The sequence below is a fragment of the Ctenopharyngodon idella genome, chromosome 1 (genome assembly GCF_019924925.1).
Source record: "Ctenopharyngodon idella isolate HZGC_01 chromosome 1, HZGC01, whole genome shotgun sequence".
In the NCBI taxonomy this organism is placed as follows: Eukaryota; Metazoa; Chordata; class Actinopteri; order Cypriniformes; family Xenocyprididae; genus Ctenopharyngodon; species Ctenopharyngodon idella.
The window spans coordinates 43,079,685-43,097,508 of NC_067220.1; the positions used below are offsets into that span (position 1 = coordinate 43,079,685).

The following is a 17,824-nucleotide window of genomic DNA, read 5'->3' on the forward strand; positions in this document are numbered from 1 at the left end:
CTTCTCAGTCAAATGCTTTGTTAAATTCTAACCTTGGTCTGAGATTACTGGAGGTAATGATTTCAGAATCTAGAATAAACCCACTTGGATTTGCCAAGTAATGTATATTACCAGTTTTATAATTAATAAAAGATTATTCTCTACAACCACAGCATCACACAGTCCCACTGAAATGACGTTTCAAAGGAACTTCCATTTAATTAATGCTGAGTTTTCTCATTCCAGTTCTGAATATCAAACCGCTGGAAGATTGCAGGGTAAGTTGAGATGAGTTTCTGAAACTGTGATTTGAAGGCTGGACACCATACCATACAACTTGAAACAAAAGCATAATGTGCAGTGTTTTTTTTTTTTTTTTTTTTTTTAATTTTTGTCAGTGGTGTTGGTTATTTGCATATAACAAATATATGTTGAACAATTTGTTTCTTTTACTTACACCAACAATATTTTTATTTTTTTTATTATTTTTTTTTATTTAGAGACAATAAAAGAAAAACATTAAAATGAACAAATACGCTACGGTGTTCAATGTGATTTCAAAGCTCAGTTGTGATTTCAGGCCACAGGACGATGTGTGGAAAATCTTCTTGAGCAGATAAAGAACATTACAGCTGAAGTGCTCCCTTTGACTGTAAGAGAAAAATGACACAAATTATTATTATTTGTCACTAAATGATACTGTAGCAATGCTTACTTTTGTTTCAACATTTACAAGTTATACAAATTATATAATCACTAAAATAGGATGTGACCAAAATGTTGGATGTGGTCTTCAATGCTTCAGAGGAGATTTTAGTGTCATCATCAGCTGACCCAAATAAACTGGTGTCAGATGGAAACAGTGTGTTAAAAGCCAGTGAGAAACTTGTGTCCTTGCTGGTGATGCCGACAAACACAACTGCCAATATCAGTTTTACTCTTGAATCTGTGGGTAAGTGAAAACAGAACTGTCAATAACTACAGGTACAGCCTACATTATATTACTGACTTTGTAGAGCTACACGATTAATTGGTAAACAATTGCGATCTCGATACACACACCCATGTGATCTCATTCCTAAATTACTACGATTCGCCTGTGTCTATTAAACCTTTGACAAATTCACACCGGAACATTCAAATATGTGTTCTTGCTGCCACTGACCCAGAGAGAGAGAAGAAGTTATGGGTACACTGGGGCTAAAGGCACACCTTAAAGGGCTAGTTCACCCAAAAATTAAAATTCTTTCATTAGTTAATCACTCTCATGTCGTTTCATACCCGTAAGACCTTCGTTCATCTTTGGAACACAAATTAAGATATTTGTGATAAAATCCGATGGCTCAGTGAGGCCTACACTTTCAAATGCCCAGAAAGGTACTAAAGTTATATTTAAAACAGTTCATGTGACTACAGTAGTTGAACCTTAAAGTTATGAAGCGACGAGAATACTTTTTGTGCGCCAAAAATAAATAAATAAATGAATAAAAAAATAATTGAACTTTATTCAACAATATCTAGTGGTGGGCAATTTCAAAACACTGCTTCATGAAGCTTCAAAGCTTTACAAATCTTTTGTTTCGAATCAGTGGTTCGAAACAAAAGTAAAACAAAAATGCTGATAACGACGGAACTTGCGACCATAGTTGGCTAACGATGCTTTTGGAAAATGCACCCTTGAATGTTTTTGCCATCTAGTGGTTTATAAGAGAATAAAAGTCAAATGGGATTTTACCCCCTTAAGTCTTTTTTTTTTTTTTTTTTTTTAACCATACAGCTTTGTTATTTCTGGGTTACAAGTATTCATATCATTACAGAAGTACTGGGATAAAAGTTTATAGTTTGGATATAAACACTGATGTCTATGGTAGCGCAAATAGAGCAAATTGAATTTTGAAAGTAACTTGCCGCATCAAATAGCGATTGCATAGATTACATCATTATGCCACCAGGTGGTGACAAGTGACTGTTAAAAAATGTATTTGTCATTGAATCATTCATTCAAGAGTTTTGTTCAAAAATGCTGATTCATCCAGTAATGAAATAAGTGAAGTATTTAAGTGAGTCATTGAATCATTCATTCAAACTTCAATTTTCAAATTGTTCAATTTCCAATTTAACCAGAATCGTGCAGCTCTATAACTTTGTACTCTAGAAAGCTCTATAACTTTGTGCTATGAACTATTTGTTGGTTTTCTGGATGACCTAATTATTTCACAATTTCTCGTCTGGCTGATGTAAAATACTGTTAGACTGAATAATTTACACATTGTGTGCCGGTTGTTTTGTTATAAATCAGAGGGACGAGTCTTCATGGTTGGACCAAATGTCACCTTAGATAAATTCCCTAGACTTGACACGACAAATTCTGCTGTGGACATTGATCTCATTGGGATCGCCAAGAACAACAGTCAAAGTATGTAAAAAGTTTGATATGACTCTATAATATCACATTCGGTGTATGTGATTTCCTGTTTCTGTCACACAGGATCAGCTGCTGTGGCTTTCTTGAGCTACAGCACAATGGAGAATCTACTGAAGCCCGACTTCTTCAACACACCAAATGACACGATTAAAACCATGATGTCCACTGTGATCTCAGTTACTCTTCACAAAACCACCAACACTAAACTCACCAAACCAGTCAACTTCACCTTCAAACACATCAGAGTGGGTTACTTCTTTATCCACTGTTCTGTTCAGGCAGGGTTCAGTTTGCAAATTTACAGTAAAAAAAGGGGATGGATGGAGAAAATAAAATGAAAGTGCCCGCTGGTGGAAAATTTTCCAGGTAGGGCTGTGCCAGATCCAACATTTTCAGCAAACATCCCAGTATGAATTAATGCAAAACAGTTAACAGAAAGAAATATACAAAATAATAAACAACCAAATGATATAATGAGTCCATATAATTCATAATTATTGTGCACACCAAAGAGCACATGAAAACATTCCAGAACATTATTATTTTTTTTTTATTGTAAAAGTTTTGTAAATTGTAAAAAGTTGTAAAACTTTTTAATTTTCATAATTTAAAATTACCTATACAGTGCAACAGCAAAAACTGTGAGGGGGAAAAAAAAAAATACAGTACATTTGTTTAGAGCTTGGGCTTGATGACTTTGTTCATTCATAACTTTTGCTTTTATTCTTGAGCACTGACTCATTCGCTAAACTGAATAGCCAATCAGAGTTCTCTCAGTGACGGCCCGACGCTCATTCAGCATGCCCAAATCGGCCCAAAAAAACACAGACGGCACCTGATGGAACACACCGAAAAAACTAAGCCAAATGATGTTCAAAAACGGCTAAACGTTGCCCAGCTAGTGCTGACTATACTAGTGCTGACTTTACTAGTGCTGACTTTAGAAGTGGCTCGTTAGGGGCAATAAAATAATCACACTTCTCAGATTAGATTTGAGGAAGCTGATTGCTAAATTTTATGTTGTACCTTCAAATTGCCCATATCTTGAATCAGCAATATCTTGCTATCTATGTAGCAAATCTACATAGACACATCTCTCTATCACCCTAGAGCTGAGTAGGGTATTCCTGCAATACTGCGACCACATTTCTTTTTTATACTATTTTAGAGCACTTACTATTTCATTCTGTATTTGTATTATTAATTTTCAGGAATGATTTAGTTGTTTAACTATTTAAATTTAACTGATTGTACTAACCAACCCCTAACCCTAAACACAACCGTTGGTAATATTTAACTGAATTCGTTTCATTATATGATTGCCCTATATTTTGGTTTTAAATTCAGTTTTGCTGTAGTGAAAGACCTTATTATTTTTTAAGTTATTTTCTGTGCATGTACGACACGAGACTTCTTTTTCATTAGCTGCAGCTCGGCATGGTGCTTCTTCTCTTACATTAAAAAATAAAGTGGAAAGATAAATGTAGTAATTTCCGTGGGTCTTGCATCTGTTTTCAGTGTAATTCAGCTCTCGTCTGTTGGAGTAGAATTGACTAGGTGGCGGTGTCACAAAAACCTAGGGTCCTAGAAATGTGGTCCTGAAACTAACCTCCGGTATTGCAGGAATATACTACTGCCAGAGCTGAACTTGAGACATGTCAACAGGCAGAGGGGACAAGTAGAGAAAGCATACATTTTGTAGAGATTATGTTCTATCATATCATATATAAATATCAATTTATTATTACTATTGTGTGTGTATGACTCAGGGAGGGTGGTGCCCTAGTGCACTCTATTGGCCAGCCATCACTGGAGGTATCCTTAATATGCATGTATGTTCTTTACTGTTTAGAAGCTTGTTTCCAACGGTTCTCTGTCCTGTGTGTACTGGAATATCAGCGAGTGGATTGTAGATGGTTGTTCTGTTTTAGAGACTAACAGCAGCTACACTGTGTGTTCCTGTGTTCATCTGTCGACATTCGCTCTCATAATGCAAACCAGCAGACCACCAGAGGTACGAGAACATTTATAGTGACCATTTAAGAGCAGCACAGATTTGGCACTCATGTACTCATGTTTTCTCAGAACGACTCGCTGCTGGAGCTGTTGAATTTGGTGTGTGTGATCGTGGGGCTGGTGTTCTTCAGTTTGGCCCTGTTGACCTTTGCCTTTTGTCAGTGGAGGCCTGGAGTGAATAATGTGGCTCGAATCAACATCTGTGTGAGTCTGCTGTTGGCTCACATTCTGTTCCTGCTCACACAACAGTTCCTGAGCTTCATACGCCCCCTACAGGTGAGAATGATGAAGGCGCCCTACAGCTCAGCACAGCCTCACTGAGGGTGATCTGAACCGTGCCCGAGCATGTTTGACCACCAAAGTCTGGTACGTTTAATTAGTGTGATCACTCCGTACCATGCCCGGGCACGGTTCACTAACCGTGTCTTGGCTAGGGGTTGAACGAATTCAAAACTATGGCTCTATAGGTCCAGCGACTAGTCAATGTCAAGCTTAAAGCATCATGGCAGAGCATTAAAGTCAAATAGTCGGTTTAACCCCTAGTCCTGGCCTGCTTGGAAGAGGTGGGCCAGAGTGGGTTCAGTTGGGCTTGGGCGCGGTACGCATGCAGTGTGATCGCTAACCGCGCCGGGGCAAAGAACAGCTACTACTCTTGTGTGCTCTACTGCCATAATTTCAACAGCAAACATCTTCTATTACTACTTGGATAGTACAATTTTCAATTAATTTAATTAAATTGAGTATATTTAGGTTTATAACAGGTCTGGTTCTCACCTTATTGATGAACAGGAATTGTAGTTTGCAAGTAAAGCTGCTAATTTCTCCAAAGTCAGCTGCCTCCATAATAATATTTTGATACGTGCAGCACAGTCAAGTGAAAATCGCTGCACGGCAGAAATGATAAATCTATTAAGCAGTCTGTCTATTAGCGAAAGCACTGTTCTCCCTGTTTTCTTCAAAACAAAAAGTTGCGTTGTAAATGACATAAGCGTGCTCTGGGCCAGAACATAAAGTGCGTTGTGAGTACAGACCAGCAGGGGAGGGGGGACAATTGCGCCAGGGGATGGTACAACACAACCGTGTCTAATGTGAGTACACCATAATAACCATCTCTCATGGTCTCCAGGTGTTGTGTGCCGTGATATCAGGTGTGCTGCACTTCCTCTTTCTCTCCGGCTTTATGTGGATGTTCATTGAAGCTGTGCTGCTCTTCATCTGTGTGAAGAACATATCACAGATCAGCTCCAAAAAAAAGAGGGAGGTGTTTAGCACTAGATTCCTGTGTGCGATTGGATATACGGTTCCTCTGGTTGTGGTGGCCATGTCTGCTGCGGTGGATCCTAAAGGCTCCGACAGCGAACAGTGAGTTTAATTTGAGTGACTCAGTGATCAACATCTTCATCAATGTTTGTTCATTGATCATTTTTGCCTGTATCTTCCTCCAAACAGCTGTTGGATTAAAATGGATAAAGATTTTATCTGGAGTTTTCTGGGACCTGTTGCCGTCATACTAGCAGTAAACACATTTCTCATTTCTTTTATCTCATGACTTTGTATTAAAAGGAAATCAATGATTAATGATTAATTACTTTTTTTCTCTCTCTTACTATGCAGTTAAACATGATTCTCTTTGTCTGCATCATCATCAGTCTGAACTCAAATTTGAAAAATCTGAACGCTGAAGTTTCACAGATAAAACAAAAGAAGTAACAAACAATCTTATTTAAAATAAAATGTAGTTAATAAAGACACATTAACTCTCTTCCTTTCTCTGTTTCTCTACAGGATTATGACATTTAAAACAATGTGTCAGTTTGTGGTTCTTGGTTGCTCCTGGATTCTGGGTTTCTTCATTAATGGCAGTAAGGAGCTGGAGATCATCTTCCTGATCTTGAACTCCCAGCAGGGAACCTTCATCTTCCTGGTCTATTGTGTCCTAAATAATGAGGTCAGACATTACTTTACTCTACCAGATAATCTTCTTTATCTGCTTCACCTAATTCATATGAATTCCATCATATTTTCACACCTGAGAGACTACAGTGGTGTTCCAAAACCCAGTGCCTTTTAGCATTTTAAACCATATAGCCACACTTCTAACACAAAGGCTGTTCCAAAAGTATTTAAGTCAGCCTATCCCTTGATCTGGTAATCATTTGTCTTGTGAAATAACCTGATTTAACTTACTTTCTCGTCTTGTGCAGATCAGACAACAGTACAGGAATTTTTGGAGAGCTGTTCTTCCATGCAGAGTCAGCATAAATCCTTATAATCCTTCTAAAAAATAAAGGATAAAAACAAGTTTTCCAGTGTATGTATATGCAAATCACCAACTCTTGTTTTCCTTTAATTTAAATGAGTGAAATGTTGAGAAATCTGTTTTCATTGTGATATTGCATATCTAACCCGGTTGTACACAAGACATTTTTCTTTATTAGAGCATTTGAACAGTGCCTTAAAACTTAATTTCAAACAACACAACCTTTTATTGGCTTGTAAATGATACTCGAAAGATGATTATGTAAATGATGTTTGACAAAAGCACAGTCTTAAAAAAACACCTTTTTATGTATATGTGAGGGATATGTAATTCAAAAAGAACTTCTGTAGATGAATGAAAGAAATAAAGTCAATCTGGTTAGTAATAAGTGAAGCTGGTAATGCTCTCTTTGGAGTTGTTTAATCATCCTCTGCTGAGATCTTGAGAAATTTAATGTCTTTTATCTTCAGTTGATTTCATGTTATGTGTCTTTAAGTCATTTGTAGTTGCAGTGTTTCATTTTCTGAGAGTGCAAGAAGGATGTTGAACCAACATCACATTGTAACATTGATTCAGTGCCATTACCATTGATTTTTGGATGACACTTTAGTTCAAAATGTTTGTGTCTGATCATGCTTTTAAAATCCTCCATAAATGATTATGACACTGCTGGATCTAATCCCATATAATCACAGGGCTATTATAATTACAAACACAAGATTAATAACGCCTCACAAAGACTGCATATTGAATCTTAGTGATGACTATGTTGTTATCATTAATAACAAACCAACATCACCTGATGCATTCTTTTCTGTCTTTCCTTGCCATAATAAATGTGTTTTACAAACACAGTCACAGCAACCAAAGAAAATATAATGTTAAAAGTCAAGGGTCAAGAGCCCAACTAAAGCAAACACTGAAGCAAATAGCATGATGGTAACATCAAATGAAACAATAAAACATCAACATCTAAACCTCTGTTAATTCTCAATAAGAGCTTCTGTAGACGTACTATGAGCTCACCATGTGACACCACTGTGATAGTGTTGAGAAACAGGAAGTAGAATGTCCCCCCGGTGACTGATATTTGAACTGCCTCCTCCAAACCTGCTCAACATTTTGAATTCACAATGAGCTCACATATTACTCACACTGGGCCTCAAGTATGAAACAAATGTACGACAGAAAACGGTGTGTATGGCTGTTTTCCGAGCAAAACTTGGCATTTATCAATATGGACGTGAGCGGTGGCTACTATCAAATCTCACAACAGGTCTCAGCTCGTGTACGCAAGTTTTTAAGTTAGCATGAACTTGCATGCAGCAGCATAGTAAATCTGCTGGAGAATTGTAATGAGAACATTATGTTCATTTAGATTTTTATAACCAAAGCTTATTAGTCGATCATTAACCGTTAAGATTAAAATGTCAAATTAAAAAAATTAGAATATTTGGGTGTCTGTGGCCCATTAAAAATACCACAATGTTTTTGTTTGCTTGTTTTTGTGAAACTCTAACACATTGTATTTGTTTTCTTTATATCTTTATTTAATTAAATCCAAGTGATCGCACAGGCGCCTTGTGCACACACTCAACATCATTTCTTGACATTTCAGCCATTCATCATCAAACTAAAATGCGGTCAATTAAACATAAAAGTTGCACTGCTCAAATTAAATGGTTCACTGTAAAATCAGCCCAGTGCCCAACCAAACACTTTTTTTGTGCATGTGAAGGATACTGTTACGTGGATATTGGAACACGAGTGAAGTACAAAGCCTTAACTGTTTACATAATGAATAATTTAACAACCGAAATGTTACATGCAAATATAGGATTCTTGCCAAATGAGAGAGGTGTTTGGCAAAAATATTGACACAGGTACGTTTTTTCCAATGAGCCTGTGTTGGTTTTATGGGTATAGTTAACTATAAAACAAACTAAATGAACAGATAATGTCTCAAATTCAGTAAAACACGTTATTGAATTTTGCTTTTGTTCAGGTCACATTCAAACTTCTCTCAATTGTCATATCATAAAATTAAAATAATTGAATTTTAACGTTTTTTTCACATTCAACAAAAGAAACGAAAAAAGCTCCATAATAGTCTGATTCTGGTAAGTCTGCTAGTCTGATTCTGATTCTGGTTATTCTGAGAATAATATCCTAGTCTGAAATATGAAATACCAAATCTAGCCATTCTAAACAGTATTTCTGTATTTAGAATGCAACATAAACAAGGTCATGGAAGGTCTCTAAGGGTATTTTCACACTTGGTCCTTTTCAGGGGTCTGAGTTTGGTTCTTTTAAAGAGGACCCAAGTGTGAAAACAAACTAAAAATACACTACAGAGGAACTGGTTATGTGAGCTATTGTTATGTACAAATTTGTATACAAATTTGAATTTAAGTCAACACTGGACTTGGGCTCACATTTTCTTATCAGGATAACAGACAGATAGATTCTCAATAAACATCTCACACAGTTAACCTTAGTTAAGCAGTAAGTTGTGTTGGTGAGGATCACTGTATATCAGCTTACATCAGGTAAGATCTTCTTTCTGCTCATTATGATCGTCAGTCTCTGAAAACCGAACACACTGCATGTTGATGTGTGATCATGTGTGATTTGTGTGTAGTTACTGTATACCTAGATGAGCAATAAGATTCATATTCTGACCAGGTCAGAACCCTTTTAACACCTTAAGAAATGTATACATTTTTTGATGAAATTTCTTTGTAAAAACTGAACTTATGAAAAACTGAAATTAAACTTCAAACTTGTTAAAATTGTTCAATGAAACAATTATTGCTCACGCACGTGTGGAATAAACCTGCAATGTATAAAAATAAACTGCAATGTCTGCACTGTAAAACATTTTCAGCTGTTAAACTTAGAAATGAAAGTTTACCTGCTGCCTTAAAAATGTGAGTTAACTCAACTAAACATAAGTTAAAGATAATCTTTGTTTCAACTCACAAATAGTCAAGACAATGCATTATTTTAAGTTTAAATTTTAACTTAAAGTAATGCGTTGTCTTGACTATTTTTGAGTTGAAACAAAGCTTATTTTCTAGTTGAGTTAACTCACATTTTTAAGGCAGCAGGTGAACTTAAATTTCTAAGTTTAACCAGCTGAAAATGTTTTACAGTGTGTAATGTAAGACGCCTAAGACAGTACTGGGAGACAGGAAGGACAGCTGATTGTCCTTGCCAAACCATGTGTAACCATGCGTCCCTGTAAATACAAATATTTACATGTTAAGAAATTTGCTTGATATAAAAGCGTTTGAATGTAAGAAGACATTTCTTTTTTTGCTGAGTTTATCTTTTCATTCTTTTTAAAATATGAATGTTTAAACCTCTCCTCACTTATAACTCTTGTAACATGTAAATTCATAAATTTAATGGAATTTTCCATGCATGTCTGAAACACAGAGGAAACAAACAAGAAGTCATGCATCAGTGCCAAAGCTAATTTTCCTCTGAACTGTAAACGAAACTCATTCCCTGAACTGGCATTTGGATAAAGAAAAATACATCAGACTGTATAAACCGACAATGGCTTCCTCTCTTCATAAAAGTGAGTATTTGTCTTGTCATGATTAGTAAAGACTAGTTCACACTGCCCCAAAAAACTCCAACATCCAACTCAACCTTTATGAATGAATGTAGTTAATATGTCAAACTCAAAGCTGCAGTTCCCTTTCGAAGTGGAGCTCAAGTCTATGTCTTTGATTGACCCTATGGGGAACATCATCAACGTGACCATTTCTTTGTCTTCAGGAGCTGTTTGTTTGTGTTAGCATGTAGTGAAGGCTATTATTATGGAAAAACTCTCAGACAAGCGTGTCCGAATAAGGCCGTGTATGCGTGGGGTGCGTATGTTTATACGAATGACCTTCTGGCGGACTTGCACAAGGATTGGAAGTAGAGCTGCTACAGTAGATTCCTCCCCAAACAAAATTGGGTATATAAACTAAGGAAGCATCTGGGGTGTTGAAACCGGGTAAAGCTTGGTTTAACTCCAGTTGTTTCATTATACTAATGTTTGGTTTATAGTCCCCCCTGTTTTTAGAGCCCAGATAGCAACATTGAGTCGGCCCAGATCTGGCCCACATGCTACATGGAATGACGGTCCTTGTGTGGGCCACTCCTGTTTGCCAGATATGAGCCACAAGCAAACCACAGCAATACCACATGACAGTCAAGAGCAAAGAAATAAACCAGAACTGGACCTTATCTGAGCCACAAAATCTGTGTATATTATCCCTGAAAACAAGCCTGCACTGGCTCTTTACAGGCCCACTTAGGGCTAACATAAGGGCCCCTAAAAATTTGCTCATTAGCAAAACATTGGCCCCTTAGCACTGGCCCTGTACAGGCAGCCCTTACTAGGTCCATACTATTAATCTACAACAATAAATCTGGCAGCATGTTTACCATTAATGAAAATAACAGTTAAAGATCAAAAAAAAAAAAAAAGTGGTCAATGACTTTAGCTCAACTAAAGCAAACGCTTACCTCCATAATGGTGACTTCAAACGTTACTATTTTTCAATAAAACATCAACATCTATTGTAATAAGTGAAGATGCTAAGATCTAGACAGATCTGTTAGTGTTTAATGTTCTGTTGCTGCCAGTCATGTGACCGTGTTTTCAGCTTATTTAAATAAAGAGATTTTACTTTAATTTTATGGTATTTGTTTGGCAGCTGTTGCTGCCAGTCATTTGACCATTTTATCATCTAACTGTTTTGTTATTGTATTAATTACAGATTATTTTTGTAATTTTACATACAGTACATTTGTATGTATTTTAAGAAAACAGAAAATACTGAATAAAAATACAGTAATTTTTCTGTATAAAAAATGTGAATTACAGTAATTTGTCATTAATTTTATTCCATCTGTGCAGAGTTATAAATTCTTATTGAATTTCACATTTAATTTTCCATGATGGTGACTTTAAAAATTGTGATTTTCTCCTTTGGTGATTCTGCTTGTTATCATCAGGTGTCTTCAATAATTGTCAATCATCACTCAATTAATCAATTATCACATTAACTTTAACACTGCTTCAGTGGGTGGAATAAAAATATGGCAGGACTTTTACTTTCTGACCCCTGGACTTTCCATCTCTGCTGCATGGGCCCAAAGGTACAAAAGTTTCTCTAGGCCCGAACGGGCTGGCCCACACTGGGCCATCATGGGCTTAATGTGAGCAGTCCGCTAGTGTGGGCGGCTCACAGAGAGCCCGCAGTGAGCCCAAAGCTGTGGGCCTCGCCTGGGCAAGCCCGCACTGGGCCTGTTTAGGTTTGGTGTGGGCTGGCCCTAGCCCACTGTTCCCTCAAAAAGCCAGCATGGGCCCCGCAGGGGCATATTTGCAGGGTAAATATGGAGTCATCTTAGCCTTAATAAGCCTGTTAACAAGCAGAAACACTGAAGGAAAGACGACAACAGAAAAAGAGAAACACAAGAACTACAACTGACATCAGCCACAGCTTTAGATGAAATCAACTGAACAAAAAAGAAGACATTAAATCTCTGAAGATTTGATTAAACAACTCCACAAACAGCATTACCAGCTTCACTTATTACTAACCAGACTGACTTTATTTCTGTCACACTTCTACAGAAGTTCTTATTGAGAATTAATAGAGGTTTAACTGTTTTATTTTAAATCACCATAGTGGTGATTAGTGTTTTCATTAGTTGGGCTCTTACCTCTTATCATCACATCTTTTGTCTTTTTTTTTTTTGGCTGCTGTGACGGTGTGTTTATCAAACACCTTTGCAGTAGCAAAGAAAGCTAAAATGAATTAAGATCAGGTAATGATGGTTACCTGTTTATAGTTTTAAAATCATCACAAAATAATCCAATGATATCATCTGAGTCTAACATTTTTGTTGTATCATTAATATGTTAATGTTACAAACCCTGTGTTACTGCAGCATGGGGTCCAGTAGTATTATAAAAGTCAGTTAGAAAATTACAAAAAACATAAATTATAGCAAAAAAAATAATCTACAATGACATGCAGACAAACATAGACATCAACAATCAGCGTATGAATCTCAACAATTAAGGTGACTTCAAATGAAACAGAGTTAAACCTCTGTTAATTCTCAATAAGAACTTCTGTAGATGCCTGACAGAAATAAAGTCAGTAATAAGTGAAGCTGGTAATGTTATTTGTGGAGTTAGACAGGGCTTAGATTAAGCCTGGATTAGGCCTTGGTTCAATTAAAACATTTAAGTAGCTTTTATAAACTTGCCCTAGAAAAAAACATTACTGGTGTACATCTTGAGACAAAACAATGGCACTGACATATTTTAAGATCTGTCAGTACAAGTTGCTTTCAGTTAAAACAGCTCAAACATGCATTTTAGTCTGGGACTAGCTTAAGCCTTGTCTGTGAAACTGGGGCTATATCTTCCTCTAATGTCAAGAAAACTGGTCATCTTTTATGTTCCCAGAACAAACACTGAATATTTAGAAAACAATCTTATAACAACATTTTGTTAGCTGGGTTTATAGTAATAAAAAGTAGACACTGTAATGTCACAGAATGTCACCCTGAAACATCATAACTGTTATTTATAGGCCTACTGCTGTAATTGAGACATTTATTCAAGAAATTCATTACAAACAGAAAGCAATTAGCCTACTACAGAGAAATTTCATGTCGGAGCGGGATCTGAGCGGGATTTGTTTTACCGGTGAGCATGAGCGGTACATGAGTGGAGTGTTCACTTGCTCCATGAGCAACTGAGTGGAGCGCACGCGCTTAGAGCAGAATATTGAACGGAGCTTCACACCGTCCCACTTCGCTCACATGCTCTGTAGTAAAAGTGGCAATTCTTTATGTGTTATTCAATATATTGTAACATATTAACACAATATATTAACTGAATATATTATTTCATATATTTTTCAGTATATTGACACCATTTAATATATTGATCATAAATATATGGAAATATATTTTCGTTCCGTAAGGGGTTCCCCATAGTGTCAATCCAAGATGCAGTGTTTTATTTTCCTTCTCAGAGAATCAGTGTTATGGCAGGAACACACCAAGCCGACGGTCAGCCGTCGGGCAGTTTTTGTTCGTCGGCCGACTAAGTTTTCTCAGTGTGTTCCACACCATCGGCTGAAGTTGGTCCTCGTCTGCTTATTTTCGTCCGATTCGACATGTTGAATTGGCGTCGGAGCTCGTTGGTCCGTCGGGCCATCTGATCATTCTGATTGGCTGTTCAGCTACTGCCACCTGCTGGTACGGAAAGGCATTTCATCTTACGCAGGCGCAGAACGGACGTGCTACTTAGCTGTCGGCTGTCGAGCATCGGTTTGGTGTGTCAGGGCAACTTTGGACCCAGACACTGCCGACGTGAGCCAACCCCGCAGTCTGCTTTCGTCACCACTAGTTCGTCAGCGTCGACTTGGTGTGTTCCTGCCTTTATAGTCATAACTGGATTTTTTAAAAATTTTTGTTTGTTTGTTTATTTTTTTGTCTTTGTAAATTGTAAATTGTCTTAAGATTATTTAATTTTTTTCTTCATATTTCAGATTTTATAAGAGCACCGACTATCATCTCTGTTATTCTGTGTAAGTATAAGCAGTTTTTTGTGTGTGTGTGTGTGTGTGTGTGTGTGTGTGTGTGTGTGTGTGTGTGTGTGTGTGTGTGTGTGTGTGTGTGTGTGTGTGTGTGTGTGTGTGTGTGTGTGTGTGTTTGGGCCTGCACACTGATCTAATGATCTAAACAAATACATAAATTCTGTCATCAAAGGTTTTAAAATTTTAAAAATTTACTCACCTCATGTCCCGTAATTAAGATTGTCTTTCTTCCCGTTTTACAATTCATGTGTGCTTTATGTGAGAAACAGACTGAAATTTAATTCTTTATGTTCTCATAACCTTCCCCTCCTCCAGTGCTCTGAGATAGACTAAAAAGTCATATGGATTACAAAAATTCACCAAAGGAGAAAATCGCAATTTTAAGTCACAACCATGGAGATCAGTGTTTGATTTAGTTGACCTCTTGACCCTTGACTTTAAAATTAATTTAAAACATTTTGTTTGGCTGCTTTAACTGAGTTATAACAGCCAGACAAGCAAATAAAAAAGATGATCAGGCGTTGTTGGTTATGTTTTCACATATTCATTATTTGTCCTGAATCACTAAACTCATTTAAAGCCCAATCTCTGAGTTAGATTTACGTTATTGATTACAGCAGCACTGTGATTCTACAGCAGAAGATCAGCTTTTTCAATATAATCCAAATGATTTCTTAAAAGTTGTTCTGATTACAAAAAAAAACTTTTTTTTTTTTTTTTTTTTTTTTTTTTTTTTTAAGGCACATACAGACATCAAGAATCAGCCTGTGAATCTCAACAACAGTGACAAGCAACATATTCTCATAAACAGATCAACTCTGTTTTGAACATTCAGATTTTAGAAACATTAGAAAACAAGCTACTAAAAAGTCACATAAAAACAGAAAAAAAAAAAAATAGTGAGAATAAAGGAAATTACTCAGACAATTCAGCTCATAATTTATTCATGCAGCAATGCATGATGGGAGCCATTGATGAATTTTGATTGGTGGTACCCAGAATGCACCGCAACATGCTTTATTATTCTCACCACTGTTGAGATTCACAGGCTGATTCTTGATGTCTGTGTCTTTAAATGAAAGCGGCTGTTTTTTTTTTGTTTTTTTTTGATCAATACTTTTAAGAAATCCTTTGGATTATATTGAAAAAGCTGATCTTCTACTGTAAAATCACAGTGCTGCTGTAATCAATAATGTAAATTTAACTCAGTGATTCAGGTCAAATAATGATTATGTGAAAACATAACCAACACCACCTGATCATCTTTTCTCTTTGCTTGTTTGACTGTTATAACTCAGTTATAACAGCCCAAACAAAATCTAATAGCACAAAATCTCCATGATGGTGACTTAAAAATTGTGATTTTCTCATTTGGTGATTCTGCTTGTTAACAGATCACCTTCCTGGCACATTTACTGTGATAAAATCATTAAAACAGTGAATGTGTCAAAATTAACACAAGTGTTGTCCCTAAATTCTTACACTGATGTGTAAGAATTTAGCCAATTTGAGTCTTTTTTTAACAAATGCTTTTTGAGACATTCTGAATGTCTGTGTTTAACACACACAGTGACATTTTGAGTCAGTTTTAACATACTTTCTAAGAGTGTAGATTTGCTACAAAATTTGCAAAGTGATCATTATTTCATACTTTGCTGATAAATATATATGTACATGTGCACTTTTGTACACTATTATTTGTGTGATTTTTGAATCGTTGGTATTCATCAGTTTTTTTTTTTTTTTTCTTTTTTTTTTTCAGTTATTACTAACATCAGCAGCACCAATATAACAGTCACACCAGAGATGACCTCAGCTGGTAATGTAGTCTGATGTTTCCTCTGTTGGATTGTGTTTTGGCTGAATGTTTGTGGATCTGTAGAATTCAATAAGTGTGCGAGCGTGTTCCCAGCTACCAGAATGTTGTTATAAGAACATTCTCTAAATATTCAGTGTTGGTTCTGGGAGCGTAAATTTTTTTTCCAGTTTTCTTGACATTAGAGGAGAGTATTTTAAAAGATATGATGTTCCACAAATGTTCTTTCAACTTAATTTTGAAGAAAAATTCAACATTCCAAGATTATAAAAATGTTCAGTTTTCTTAATGTTAGTAGAATGTTCTTTAAAAGTTCAAATAAAGCAAATGCTGATCTCCATGATGGTGACTTCAAACAAAACATTTTCAATAAGACATCAACATCTAAACCTCTGTTAATTCTCAATAAGAGCTTCTGTAGACGTGTGACAGAAATAAAGTCAGTCTGGTTAGTAATAAGTGAAGCTGGTAATGCTGTTTGTGGAGTTGTTTAATCAGATCTTCAGAGATTTAATGTCTTTTATCTTCAGTTCATCAAGGTTGTTGCTGAAGAAAGTTGTAGTTTGTGTTCTTATTTCTCTTTCTTTCAGTGCTTGTTCACAGCAGGTGTTTGAATGATTGAAAGAATGTTTCAGGAACATCACACTAACCTTTAAATAACATTCTACTAACATTAAGGAAACTGAACATTTTCATGTTCTTGGAATGTTGAATTTTAAATCGAAATTAAGTTGAAAGAATGTTTGAGGAACATCATACATTTTAATATACGTTCCTCTAACATGAAGAAAACGAGACATTTTTTACCTTCCCAGAACCAACACTGAATATTTAGAGAATGTTCTTATAACAAAATGCTGTTAGCTGGGTTTGTGTCTCTAGATAAAGATGATCAGAGGTGGAAAGAGTACTTTTATCTACATGAGCTCTTTTTATTGTGTTTGTTGATTCATTGCTATTCATCAGTCATTATTTTTCCAGCTGTTACTAACATCAGCAGCACCAATGCAACAGTCACACCAGAGATGACCTCAGCTGGTAATGTAGTCTGTTTCCTCTGTTGGATTGTTTTGGCTGAATGTTTGTTGATCTGCAGAATTAAACAGATGTGTGTGAGTTTGTGTTTGTGTCTCTAGATAAAGATGAGCAGAGGTGGAAAGAGTAATTATTTTTAAATGAGCTCTTTTTATTGTGTTTGTTGATTAATTGCCCTGCAAATAAGCCTGCAAACGGGCCCACTTAGGGCCCCTGAGAATTTGCTCATTGGCAAAACATTGGCCCCTTAGCGCTGGCCCTGCACAGACAGCTCTCACTTAGCCTCCAAGAAGCCTTAACACTGTTTTATTGAAAAAAAAAAAAAAAAAGTTTGATGTCACCAATATGAAAGTAAGTAAAATTATTAAAAAAAAATGCTCTCAGAGATTAGACCACTACATGACAACAGAAAGATTATTAAATATTATTACTAATAATTAGTTTTACTTCTCACAACTTTTGTTATAACAAATGTGTTTCAGAAACACACAACTACAACAACAAAAGAAACATTAATATTAATAAGTCAAGGGTCAAGAGCCCAACTAAAGCAAGTGCTTACCTCCATAACGGTGACTTCCAACTTTATTATTTTCAATAAAACAGTGCTTCCTGTAGGCTAACTGAGGGCTGCCCGTGCAGGGCCAGTGCTAAGGGGCCAACGTTTT

At 36.2% G+C, this 17,824-nt stretch overlaps 1 protein-coding gene across 1 annotated transcript; it reads left to right on the top strand.

Moving 5' to 3' along the window:
* Positions 1 to 53: 53 nt before the first annotated feature.
* Positions 54 to 14,266, top strand: LOC127512307 (adhesion G protein-coupled receptor E3-like). Its single transcript, XM_051893090.1, has 11 exons — positions 54 to 931; positions 2,279 to 2,395; positions 2,468 to 2,649; positions 4,257 to 4,418; positions 4,490 to 4,696; positions 5,547 to 5,782; positions 5,870 to 5,936; positions 6,035 to 6,126; positions 6,206 to 6,368; positions 6,625 to 6,672; positions 14,258 to 14,266. Exons 1-11 carry the CDS (start codon positions 757 to 759, stop codon positions 14,264 to 14,266), a joined length of 1,458 nt encoding a protein of 485 aa, XP_051749050.1. The 5' UTR covers positions 54 to 756.
* Positions 14,267 to 17,824: the final 3,558 nt, after the last annotated feature.